General features: G+C 39.3%; 1 protein-coding gene across 1 annotated transcript in view; it reads right to left on the bottom strand.

Annotated features, from left to right (window-relative positions):
• Positions 1–13,540, bottom strand: part of LOC123666097 (endoribonuclease Dcr-1) — a 70,107-nt gene that overhangs the window by 3,530 nt on the left and 53,037 nt on the right. The window contains exons 38-40 of the mRNA XM_045600303.1: positions 12,547–12,676; positions 10,763–10,853; positions 7,132–7,240 (exon numbers count right to left, since the gene is read on the bottom strand). Coding sequence (XP_045456259.1) covers positions 7,132–7,240; positions 10,763–10,853; positions 12,547–12,676 — 330 coding nt within the window. The remainder of the gene's footprint in view (positions 1–7,131; positions 7,241–10,762; positions 10,854–12,546; positions 12,677–13,540) is intronic.

Genomic DNA, 13,540 nt, shown 5'->3' with positions numbered 1-13,540 from the left:
GAACAATAAATCTATCACTAAAACGATCAGTCAATCGAAATAACTCATCGATCAAACGACAAATTAATCTATTCATCAATCCATCCATTGATTGATCGATTAATCAATCATGATCACAGGTACGATCTATAATTCAATCGATTATATCGACAATAAATCCATCCATCACGCAAAGTACCAATCAATCAAACTACTATACCCTGTTTTTTTTCGCTACGGACTAAATTGACACATGCAAATGTCAATTTTCGAAATAATGATACCAGATTTTTAGTAATAGCGTTGTACTTACGATACCGGTTTTATGAATCGTAACTTTTTACTTTTCCCACATAATTTTATTATTATTTTTTGACGAATCTTTTAAAAAATCATGGTAACTATGGAGCATCACAGATAAAAAATTTTTTTTTTCAATTTTAATTACTCAATATACGGAGTAAATACAAAAATTATTTATTTTTTGTTAAAGAATACGCAATAACAAGTTAAAAATCGGTTGATAGACTGTAGCTAATGCCATAAAAAAAACGAAAACATGGCGCTATTTTGAGTACATGGCATTCGTCCTTCAACCTCTGAAGTGTTTGAATGCACCCGTTGTAGTATGCGATTTCACGTGTTATTTGTTTCCTTTTCCTTGAGTTTGTTTGTTTTGTTTGTTTAAGTGAAACTTCGCTAGGTTACGCGTCACATTTTTCGGTTACGCGTCACATTTTTCCGTTACGCACCATCTTTTTCTTATCTTTCAATCTACCACGGTTGATTCGAATGGAGTTTTTACTTGGTTACTGAATCTTGTGGAATGTAAACAATATATTTCATATTTCAGTTACCATAAGCTATCAATAACAAAAATATATAATAACGATAACATGATAGTAATAGTTCTATTACAATTAATGAAATGCTGTTATAATCTTAGTAGTGATAATATAAAATGAAATAATTGTATTATTTGTATTCATGTCTATGATAATAAAAGCCTTTTGTTAAATTTTATCTAATTTAACTTTAATATCTAATTTCTGTAAAGTTGAATATAGTAGATCATTTTTCGAAAAATAAGGTCATAAAGAAGTTTCACTTCTTAACTGTGTACACAAGTACATGAACACATTTTTTTGTTACGTTGTTTATTTTTATTGTGTTGGACGCTCAGCCCTCAACTTTGTCGCGTAAACGCGATGAAGAAAATTTTTCGCCAAGAAAAAGACAAGAATATTTCTTTCATCGAAAGTGAAAAAAATATGATAATGAACGCGTACAAATATGTATACCCCGAAAAGAGAACAGAATCTCCCACCAAAACACCGAAGAAAAACGAATGTGTTTTAAAAACTGTTGAAATACGATACGAACTGACATAAACGACAAAGACAGCATAGACTGAGATAGATAGATCTCCATGATATCTCCATAACCATTGGTTTCCGAATGATGGCAGTGTTACCTAGTGTAACTCTCCCTCCACTCTCTACCCTCCATCCCCCAAAACCCCATAATTCTGTAGTTCTTAATCTAAGGCATAGCCTTAATTTGCATGTGATTACTAAGATTAATAAATATTAAAAAAATAAGTGTGTTTCATTTATCATATCTATACATTAGCCATACAGGTACATATATAGATATGCCTATAGGTACATTACGGTTGTCGCCACATTCTAAAGTTTTAAAGATACGTTTTTGTAATTATTGCTGAAAAACGATACTCGATTGTAAATTACGTAAAGTTACGGTAGTGGCATATCACTATTAATGATTCGCAAAAAACTAGCAACACCGCTTATGTCAATTTAGTCCGTAGCGAAAAAAAACAGACTATAGGTAGAATTAGATTGTATATTATTTTACCATAACACTCTAAAATATATAGAATCAAGAATAATCTAATACAAAATTACATTATGTACTAGATTAGAATTATATTACTATAAAAAAGAATGCGCTGCAGCCTGTAATATCCCACTGCTGGGCATAGGCCTCTTTCCCCATGTAGGAGAAGGATCAGAGCTTAATTCACCACGCTGCTCCAATGCGGGGGCGGATATATTCTCTACTATGAGTAACGATCGCTATCAGGTGTACATGATAACAACCGGAACCGAGGGCTTAACGTGCTCTGCGAGGCACGGTGGGGACCCACAAGGACTGCACAAACACCCTTTGGTAATGTAGTTACGCACTTACGCAAGGATAAATTAAAGTGGAGCGCGCGCGCAGCCTTCCGGCGTGGTGATCCGTAATAGACTGCCGGGCGAGGGAAAACCGATCTCGTACGATGAATCGCGAGGCGCGCCCGAGTACAGCGTCGGCCGCCTAACGGTGCTTTAACCGACGCTGATGATGGGTGGTAGTGTATTTACTCGCGCGCCACATCAGTCCCCCCGGAGACCGTTAAGGTCGAAAAAAATCTGGGAATCGTACTCGTCTTCCTGATCGAGTTCGACGATCCTCGATATTACTACGGTATCTCTCCTTTACATTTGGGGCTTCCTCCTTAGACGGAGTTAGGTCACTCAGCAGATATGCTGGTTTCAGCCTGTCAATTGAGACGGTGGTAGGTTTCCCTCGAATATCTATAGTGAAGAATTTGTCTCCACGTTCAACGACGACAAAAGGTCCAGCGTACGGTGCTTGTAGGGGTTTTCGAATAAAATCTTGCCGTAAGAAAACCTGTGGTGCAGATTTTAGGTCTTTGCTGATGAACACAGGTGCTGTTCCATGGTGAACTACTTGCGTGGGCTTCAGCTTCCGTATGTTGTGTCTCAACCGGGAAAGAAAATCGGTGTAGTCCGTCACTTCTACGGGAGAGCTATCGAGATCGAAAAATGCACCAGGTAAACGTAGGGTCTCTCCGTAGACGAGCTCGGCTGATGATGAGCTTATGTCTTCTTTCCAAGCCGAACGTATTCCTAGGAGTACTAATGGAAGCACTTCGATCCAATCATCCTTGGCGTGGCACATGATCGCCGCCTTTAGCTGCCGGTGAAATCTCTCCACCATTCCGTTTGCAGCTGGGTGGTACGCTGTGGTCTTTAAGTGGTTTACACCTATTATACGTGACAGTTCCTTAAATAAAAATGCCTCGAACTGCTTACCACGATCTGTTGTGATCCTCTCCGGACAGCCAAAGCGTGATATCCAGCCAGTGACAAAAGCATTCGCCACTGTGTCAGCTTTGATATCATGGAGCGGTATTACCTCTGGCCAACGTGTAAATCTGTCTACGGCTGTAAGACAGTATCTATAGTCCTGTGACACGGGCAAAGGTCCGATGAGGTCTATGTGCACATGACTGAATCTGTTCGACGGAGGAACAAATGTATGTACAGGGGATCGAGTATGTCGTGAAACTTTCGAACGCTGGCACGAAAGACAGGTGCGAGTCCACGCAGCGCAATCCTTCTTTATATTAGGCCACACGTACTTTTGTGTAACCAATCTTGTTGTTGCCTTTACACCGGGGTGACTCAAACCGTGAATGCAGTCGAACGCTTGTCGACGGAACTCTGGAGTCAGGTAGGGTCTCGGCGATGAGCAGGAAAAATCACAGTAAAGTTTCTTACCAGAGCCAGAGATATCTATCTTCTGGAGGTCCAGTGAAGAATTATTGTGATATAAAAGTTTCTGCAGCTCGTCGTCTGTCAACTGCGATAAAGCCAGTGCGTCTAAGTCTATCGCGGTAGAAATTTCATCGGTACGTGAGAGAGCGTCAGCGACTACATTGTCTTCACCTGCGACGTGCTTAATATTAGTCGTGAACTGTGACACGAAATCGAAATACCGAAATTGACGTGGTGAACAATTTTCTGAGGCCTTTCTAAAAGCCGAAACAATAGGCTTGTGATCAGTATATATGGTGAAATCCTTACCTTCAACCATATGCCGGAAGTGTTTCACACCTTCGTAGATTGCTAATAGCTCTCTGTCAAACGGGCTGTATTTTCGTTGTGCGGTATTAAGTTTTTTAGAGAAGAAAGCAAGAGGCTGCCACTTATAGTCTATCCTCTGTTGTAATACAGCACCAATTGCGTTATCCGAAGCGTCCGTCCACAGCGTTAAATCAGCTGTCGGATGCGGATGTGCTAAAAGAGTGGCTTGAGCTAGACTTGTCTTGCACACGTCGAAAGCCTTCTGAAGCTCGGTCGACCAGGTAACAGGTGTACTAGATTTGACAGCCTTACCCGATAAGAGCTGATGCAATGGAGCCTGGATTTTTGCTGCGTTCGGAACGAAACGACGGTAAAAATTTGTTATACCTAGGAACCTTCGAAGTTCCCCGATGGTCTTCGGCTGAGGAAAGTTCTGTATAGCGTCAACCTTTTGTGGAAGTGGTCTGGTGCCTGCTGCTGACACGACGTAACCCAGGAATTCCACTTGTGACTCTCCAAATACGCACTTAGACGCGTTGATGACAACACCGTGGTCCTGCAGGCGCTGAAAGATTTGTTCTAGGTGTATTCGGTGCTGTGTCTCGTCCTGGGAAGCCACAAGGATATCGTCAATATAAGGGTAGCAGAATCCTAAGTCTCTGAGTATCTCGTCCATGAAGCGCTGGAATGTTTGAGCGGCGTTACGAAGACCGAAGCTCATGAATGGAAACTCAAACATTCCGAATGGAGTCGTAATTGCGGTCTTAGGTACATCATCTGGATTTACCGGGATTTGATTATACGCCCGGATTAAATCTATTTTACTAAAAATTGTACAGCCAGATAGATTATGAGCAAAATCACCGATATGGCGAACCGGGTATCGGTCAGGTATAGTGCGTGCGTTAAGTGCACGGTAGTCGCCGCATGGCCGCCACTCATTATTTTTCTTAGGCACTAGATGTAACGGGGATGACCACGGACTATTTGACCTTCTAGCAATACCTGCTCTTACCATATCCTCAAACTCCCTGATAGCGATGCGAAGTCGATCCGGTGCTAACCGACGAGGACGACAGTGCACAGGAGGTCCTGTAGTCGTGCGTATGTAATGGAGGGTGTTGTGCTTTATCACCCGTGAGGAAAGGTCTCCAGCTGGACGAGTGAGATCCGGAAACTGTGACAGCAGGTCATGGAATGGTGAAGTACCTGTAAAAGATTTTATTTGGCACAAGGCATACGATGCGGGTTTAGCAAAAGCACTTAGCGACGTAACATTGTCTATTAAGCGATGATGTCTAGCATCCACAAGCAAATTATAATGCGATAAAAAGTCTATGCCTATAATAGGTTTAGTGACGTCAGCTATAACAAAACGCCACGTAAAAGCTCGCCTGAGTCCAAAGTCTAAGCACAAGTTCACCCAACCGAACGTATTTATTGTGGACCCATTTGCAGCGAACAATTTATAGTCTGTCTTTATGCACTTCCTATCTCGAATATACTTATATGGATACACACAAAGGTCTGAACCGGTATCTATTAAATACTGCACCTTACTCTTATAGTCCGTAACGAAAACGCGGCCACCGGCTATACTATCACAGTCACGCGTTGCCGCCTTCACTGACTGCTTGTCTCGTTTCCCGAACGAAACGAACACGGTGGGCGACACTTCGTTGACTGCTTCCCGAAACATCGATGATACCAGCAATGCCCCGAGCCAGCATCAGAGCGGCTCCGGGACCGTTGACGCCAGCGAGGGGAATACGCTCGAGTTCTCGAACGCGAGCGGGGCCTGATGGACAGCTCCGCAACTTGCCGTGATAGGTCATCGACTCGCTGAACAAGCTTTTCTATTAGCGCCATCGAATTTTCCGTCGGTGCCGGAGTTAAAGTCGATGTTGCTGCTACTTGTGGTTGTAGAGATACCTCGTGAATCTTATCCACTATTTGCGCCACTGTGTCTAAGGGGAGATCGACTTGAGCTGCAATAATCGCCTGAATATGACTAGGCAAACGGTTCGTCCACAGTGATCGTATAAATTCGTCCGGTACATCAGCTCCAGCTAGGTTCCGCAGATGGCGAAGAAACTGGGATGGTTTCCGATCTCCTAACTCTTCATGAGTAAGCAATTGCCTTACACGCTGCTCTTGTGATGCTGATAAACGCGAAATTAACTCGGTTTTTATTTTTTCATATTTATTATCAGCCGGCGGATTCGTTATAACGTCTTTTACTTCGCACACGTATTTATAGTCCAAATTAGCGATTACATGATAGAATTTCGTTGCATCACTCGTTATATTAGCTAAAACGAACTGACCTTCTAATTGCACAAACCATAACGCCGGTTCATTAGGCCAAAAAGGAGGTACCTTAACGCCAACACGACACACCTCTTCTTTTACGTTAGCGGTAGCCATTTTTAAATAAAAGTTTTTACAACGCACACGAATGTCCACTATATCGCGAAATCACGTCGGGGTCACCAATTTGGTAATGTAGTTACGCACTTACGCAAGGATAAATTAAAGTGGAGCGCGCGCGCAGCCTTCCGGCGTGGTGATCCGTAATAGACTGCCGGGCGAGGGAAAACCGATCTCGTACGATGAATCGCGAGGCGCGCCCGAGTACAGCGTCGGCCGCCTAACGGTGCTTTAACCGACGCTGATGATGGGTGGTAGTGTATTTACTCGCGCGCCACAACCCAGACCACGGCAAACATCTGCATGGCCAATACAAATGTTTGTCGTGTACGAGGATCGAATCCGCAACCGCCAGCGCAACAGCCACAAACCAGTGCTGTGACCGTTGCGCCAACGCTTTGTATAAAAAAAAACACACACACATGGAAATTTTAATATGTACAATTTTATTTTTGTGTTACCCACACATTAGGAATTCTAAACATTTTTGAATATCATGCCATGATTCGCTTAAACCCAATATAAAAATCATCATATCAAAAGTTTCGATCTAGCGGGTACATCGTTCCATAGCTTAATTGGCTAGAACGCCGACACGGTCGGTTGGAGACGCGGGTTTGATCCCCGCTGGAGCGGTCAATTTTTGATATGATATTCAAAACTGTTTAAAAACATACATGTTAAATTATTTTTTCGTACATGGAATTCGGGTTTCACTGGTGATTACATGACTGGATATGGTAACAAAAAACTTGGTTGATTAGTCGGTTTGACAAACACTTCACAAATTACAAATTCAACTAAATTTTGAAATAAATCTCACCTGAATCCAAGAATATAGCTCCCGCGACGGATTCAAACAGATCACCCAGAGCCTTCGGGACCTCGACGTCTTCGGCCTGTTCCATTTCATCTTCCTGGATTAAGTAATGCTGGAAAAAAACCACATTTCTGTAGAAATCGATACAAAAAGTAAACGGTTTTTAGATACAGATTTTTTTTTTATAACACTAGGTCGGCAAACAGGCGTACGGCTCACCTGATGGTAAGCGATTACCGTAGCTTATAGACACCTGCAACACCAGAAGCATCGCAAGCGCGTTGCCGACCCAATCCCCAATCCCCCCAGGAGCTCTGGTCACCTTACTCGCCAACAGGAACACAATACTGCTTGAAAACAGTATTATTTTGCTGTGGTCTTCTGTAAGGTCGAGGTACTACCCCAGTCGGGCTGCACCATATTTTGAGCAGGAAATTCCTGCTGTGCCCTACCTCATTTAGTCAGATTGTCAAAATATACTTCGACAAATCTGAAAATTTGCTGTGTGGTTACCGGCAGTAAAGAATATAGCCAACCCCTCTCTTCACGTGGGTGTCGTAAGAGGCGACTACGGGATAATACAGTTGAAGATTAAGACATCCAGACCGATGTCCTAATTTATAACGATTGAATAGGTCAAGGGGGAAACTAAGTAATAGCGATGACTGAATGATTTTGATGATATTGACACTATAATTTTTATCTATAATGTACACACAGTTATCTGTTCCTACGGTTGACTTGGCTGACGGTTGACTTGGGCAGTAAGCGTGACGAGAAGTGTGATCAGACGAGGCGAACGGAGCAAGAGAGAGGTGCGAGCACACATTATCTTTCTCTCTTCCTCCTATTGCTAAAGATGTTGTTTACTTTATTTATATAAATATACATTGATAATTTATAATATATAAATAAATACAAATATTACACCCAGACTCGGGAGGGGATCGAAATCAGACCCCGGAGCAGTAAGCAGGGCTACTACAAGCTTCGCCAAGTCAGTCAAAACTTTATAAGCCTTATAGACTGTTGTAAGACGTAGCACTTAGAATAGAATAGAATAAACTTTATTGCAAACCACTCGGAATTTTTTTTACATAAAACAGTTAATTACACATAGAGGTAGTAATGTACAAAGGCGGTCTTATCGCTTAGTAGCGATCTCTTCCAGACAACCTTTAGAAATAGGAAAATATGCATTGAAAAGGTAGATACAGCAGCGCAATTATCTGTATAATTTGTAAATAAAACATGATGCATGCTAACATGATGCATTTTCGTCCCCTACTCAAAAAATACAAAAAAAAAAACATACTTCATATATTATACATATACAGGGTGTGGCGTAAATAGTGGTCCACCGTTAAGGATTCGATAAACCAGGTAATTTACTATAACATATTACAATTTTATCCATTTTTACCCAAAGGTTCCGGAAATATTTTTATTTTTTATTTTTTTACGATATTTGTACCCCTTGTTACAAATTTGGTTGTAGTTTTAACAAATACCATTATTTTTTCATTTTGATTACTGGTAATTACTGCTGAACACTAGAGCTATCGTTAAATAACATGTTTTTAATGTAAATTTAAGGCTTTTGAAGAAAAAAATTGGTTTTACTCTACTTTAAACCCAAATTTTTAACATATCATGCTAATTCGAGAGCGATTTTTGTAAAAAAAATGTACTAAGCTGTCAGTGCCCATTCATTTAAAAATATGCCTACTAAATACCAATTTCAAAATGGTATCACAATAGCAGATCCTTTTGTTTAACAGAAAGATATCCAATTTTAATTGAAGAAAGGAAGATTTTCATTAAAATACATTTTAAAATTTAGTTGCGTTAATACTTATGATTTTTGTAAAAAAAAGAAACTACACTGTCAGTGCCTATTCATTTTAAAATATTCCTACTAAACACAGATTTTAAAACGATTTGCCATCCCATTAATAAAAAAAATTATGGCAATTTTAATTGAAAAAGACTTAAAATAAAAATAAAAAATTAGTACTGTTACAGAGTGATCTTGGCCTAACTTGTAAATTAGAACAAGGCATTAAAAAATAATTGTGTTTGCTCGCAAACGAAAAAAAACCGACTTCAATTACATCGACGAGTAATACAACGTAGGTCGACGAAAAAATAGTCAAGTAACTATGCGTTATCAAAGATTACTCAAAAAGTAGTTATCAGATCTCAATAAAATTTATGTCTGACCACATGATAAACATTAGCTTTCGATTAAATTAAAAATTATCAAAATCGGTACACCCAGTAAAAAGTTATTGCGGATTTTCGAGAGTTTCCCTCGATTTCTCTGGGATCCCATCATCAGATCCTGGTTTCCTTATCACGGTACTAAACTAGGGATATCCCCTTTCCAACAAAAAAGAATTATCAAAATGGGTACAGTCAGTAGAAAGTTATGCGGTATAATACAACGTAGGTCGACGAAAAAAGCGTCAAGTAAAAACGCATTATTAGATATAGCTCGAAAAGTAGTTGTTAGATATCAAATAAATTTAAATGGGCGCAATTGGCACACACCACCTTTCGATTTAAAAAAAATTCTCGAAATCGGTCCACACAGTCAAAAGTTCTGATGTAACATACATTAAAAAAAAATACAGTCGAATTGAGAACCTCCTCCTTTTTTGGAAGTCGGTTAAAAACAAGTCATACTGTCATAGTTTATTATTATTCTTTGACATGATTACAAACACTGTATATTCGACGTTGCAGAGCATGTATAGCTGCGAATGGGGGCCATTTCGAGCATTTGGTGTAATTTTTACAGTGTTTGTAATCATGTCAAAGAATAATAATAAACGATGACAGTATGACTTGTTTTTTTTTAAATACCTTGTTCTAATTTACAAGTTAGGCCAAGATCACTCTGTAACAGTACTAATTTTTTATTTTTATTTTAAGTCTTTTTCAATTAAAATTGCCATAATTTTTTTTATTAATGGGATGGCAAATCGTTTTAAAATCTGTGTTTAGTAGGAATATTTTAAAATGAATAGGCACTGACAGTGTAGTTTCTTTTTTTTACAAAAATCATAAGTATTAACGCAACTAAATTTTAAAATGTATTTTAATGAAAATCTTCCTTTCTTCAATTAAAATTGGATATCTTTCTGTTAAACAAAAGGATCTGCTATTGTGATACCATTTTGAAATTGGTATTTAGTAGGCATATTTTTAAATGAATGGGCACTGACAGCTTAGTACATTTTTTTTACAAAAATCGCTCTCGAATTAGCATGATATGTTAAAAATTTGGGTTTAAAGTAGAGTAAAACCAATTTTTTTCTTCAAAAGCCTTAAATTTACATTAAAAACATGTTATTTAACGATAGCTCTAGTGTTCAGCAGTAATTACCAGTAATCAAAATGAAAAAATAATGGTATTTGTTAAAACTACAACCAAATTTGTAACAAGGGGTACAAATATCGTAAAAAAATAAAAAATAAAAATATTTCCGGAACCTTTGGGTAAAAATGGATAAAATTGTAATATGTTATAGTAAATTACCTGGTTTATCGAATCCTTAACGGTGGACCACTATTTACGCCACACCCTGTATATACATAAAATATCTACATACTTATTTTTTTTTCTTACCTCTTCGCTAATAGAATGCCCGTTCTCTTCCTGTATTTTCACGTATTTAGTTAAAACTTCGTTCAAACCAGGCGACATGTGTCTAAAGTACCTGTGGGGATAACATTTTTTTTTAATATCTGCCCAGCGTGGTGATTATGGGTAATACACATGAGTTCACGCCATCTTTGGCGCGAACTTGTGGAGGCTTATGTCCAGCAGTGGACTACTAAAGGGTACTGTGATTGATTGATTGATTGATTTATAAGATAACTATCTTTAAGACTTTATCAATAATAATAAGTGAAATTAAACCCGGGTATTTTACCGTAACATAAAAAGACATCCTCCTGTATTATGGTATTTATAGCCCATATCTGTTCATTAATTTTTTCCACAATACTATATAAAAAAAATATATGGAAGTATTTACACAATTAGATTTAAATAGAACTTTATTTCTACAATATATTCGATATTCTTAATCTTAAGTGAACATACACACACACGGTCGTCTGTTCCTACGGTAAGCAACGTAATGCTTGTTATAGGTAACGGCCGACTGATATAGCTTTCGATAAATACATAGAAATAATACTTATATATAAATAAATATATCACACTCAGACTCGAGGCTGGAATCGAACCCTCAACCGCCGGAGTAGAAAGCAGGGTCACTACAAACCGCGCCAACGGGCTAGTCAAATCATTTCTAATGGTCGCAAATATAGACATTACAAATTGCGGAACAAAGAGAAAGCTATCAACAAGTATAGTGATTTGTATCAACGCACGTGAAACTCGCAAACATAAGATGCAATTCAGATAATAAATATCCAGTGTTATGTTGTACGGTTTCGCGGCCGGAGTCTACAGTACTACAGTACTACACTAGTAGTACAGTACACACACAGTACAGTACAGTAGTACTACAGTACAGACTATAGGGCCATAATAATCATTTCGAAAAAAAACTGTGTTTTTACTACCTCAACTCAACTTTGTCTACCTTAACTGTGTAATTTTAATAAAGTAAAATCCGAAATTGGCTTTTGTTTGGATGTTTTGTATTGCTTTAAGAAACATAAAATGTAGCTGTGGATTTTTGTAGAAATAAATAAATAAATGTGTGTGTGTGTGTGTGTCAGCTCCGACACACACGACTAGAGTTTACTCCTTCAGATCGACCGTCTAAATAGGCACAAAAAAGGCTTACTAGTCTAAGAAAAAGATTAATACCATATCAAATTGTAAATAAATAAATCAAATACCGATAGATGGCGTTATGACAAACGTAACGAGGTCATTCGTTAAGTAGATTTTACTTTTCATATTGGGAGCCTTACATCAAAATCGCTTCTTAAGGAGTAATCACCGTGATACGGTTGCCAATTATTAGTATGGCATTTTTAAATAATAAAAAGATTTGAACCATATTCGTACAATATTTTTCAAGGTAATACATTTTATACCAACGGCGTGACAGACAAGTAAGTGTACGGTAAACCCGATGGTAAACGATCACCTGCAACACCAGAAGCGTCGCAAGAGCGTCGCCGATTCTTCTCCCGATCCCCCAGGAGCTCTGGCCACCTCACTCGCCACAGAAACACAACACACGAAAGCAGTATTATTTAGCTGTGATCTTCCAGACATTGAGCAAGATATTTCTCATGTGTTGACAAGTTACGAAAGAAACTTCGCTAGCGAGTTTTGCGGGGTACTGTGCTAGTGTCGAGCTAGTGCCGCATTAGTGCCGCGCTAGTGCCGGGCTAGTGCCGCGCTAGTGCCGCGCCGGTGCCTACTTGTGGAAGCCGTGGCGCGCGGCGAGCGTGGCGAAGATGGTGTTGTTGACGAGCGCCGAGCGCAGGTCCGTGAGCGCGCCCGGCGAGTGGCGGCGCGGGTCGCAGAACAGGTGGCGCGTGATCAGGTAGTCTGCGGGCAGCGGCGTGGTCAGCGTCGGCGGCATCGTCATAGTCGTCGGCGTCGACATCGACATCATCAGTCATCAGCAACGATATGGTCATCAGTGTCGTCATAGTCGTCATCGTCGAAATCGTTATAGTCATAATCGTAATCATAGTCCTCAGCGTCGAAATCGTCATAATCGTCGTCATAGTCATCAACATCATCAGTCATCAGCAACGAAATAGTCATCAGTGTCGCCATAGTCGTCATCGTCGAAATCGTCATAGTCATAATCGTAATCATAGTCATCAGCGTCGACATCGTCATCATATAATCATCAGCAACGTCATAGTCGTCAGCGTCGAAATCGTGATCAAACATCATCATCGGTCGCTTAGACCCGAATATAAATCATCATATCAAAAAAATCATTCCATAGCTTAATTGGCTAGAGGACCGACACGGTGAGATGCAGGTTCGATCCCCGCTGGAAAGGTCGATTTTTGATATGATATTAAAAATTACCTATTTCATTTTCATAAAGATTTTCTCCTATATCTGATACTGCCAATGTTATCGGTGGTGGTGATACAAAAGGGTCGAAATTACTTTTTCAATGTTCAACAAACAAGTGGAACAACAAAAATAAACGAGGGGAAGATTATTAAATTATGGTTGACGCTGTGGTGTCAGTCAAATATGATAAATGGGTCTCTTATCAAATTACTTTCCGATAAGTAAATCAATACTGTTCGCAGGCAGACTTTAGACGATTTATACGCATTATTAGAGATAAGTCGATAATTATTGTTCAAATTTCAATCAAATTTAAATGAGACAACACTACAAGCACCGGATTTCGATAAAAAAAAAAGAATAATTAAAATCGGT

Source organism: Melitaea cinxia, chromosome 25, assembly GCF_905220565.1.
Source record: "Melitaea cinxia chromosome 25, ilMelCinx1.1, whole genome shotgun sequence".
In the NCBI taxonomy this organism is placed as follows: domain Eukaryota; kingdom Metazoa; phylum Arthropoda; class Insecta; order Lepidoptera; family Nymphalidae; genus Melitaea; species Melitaea cinxia.
Note: the sequence above shows the minus strand (reverse complement) of the source record. Positions and strands in the feature narration are given on the sequence as shown.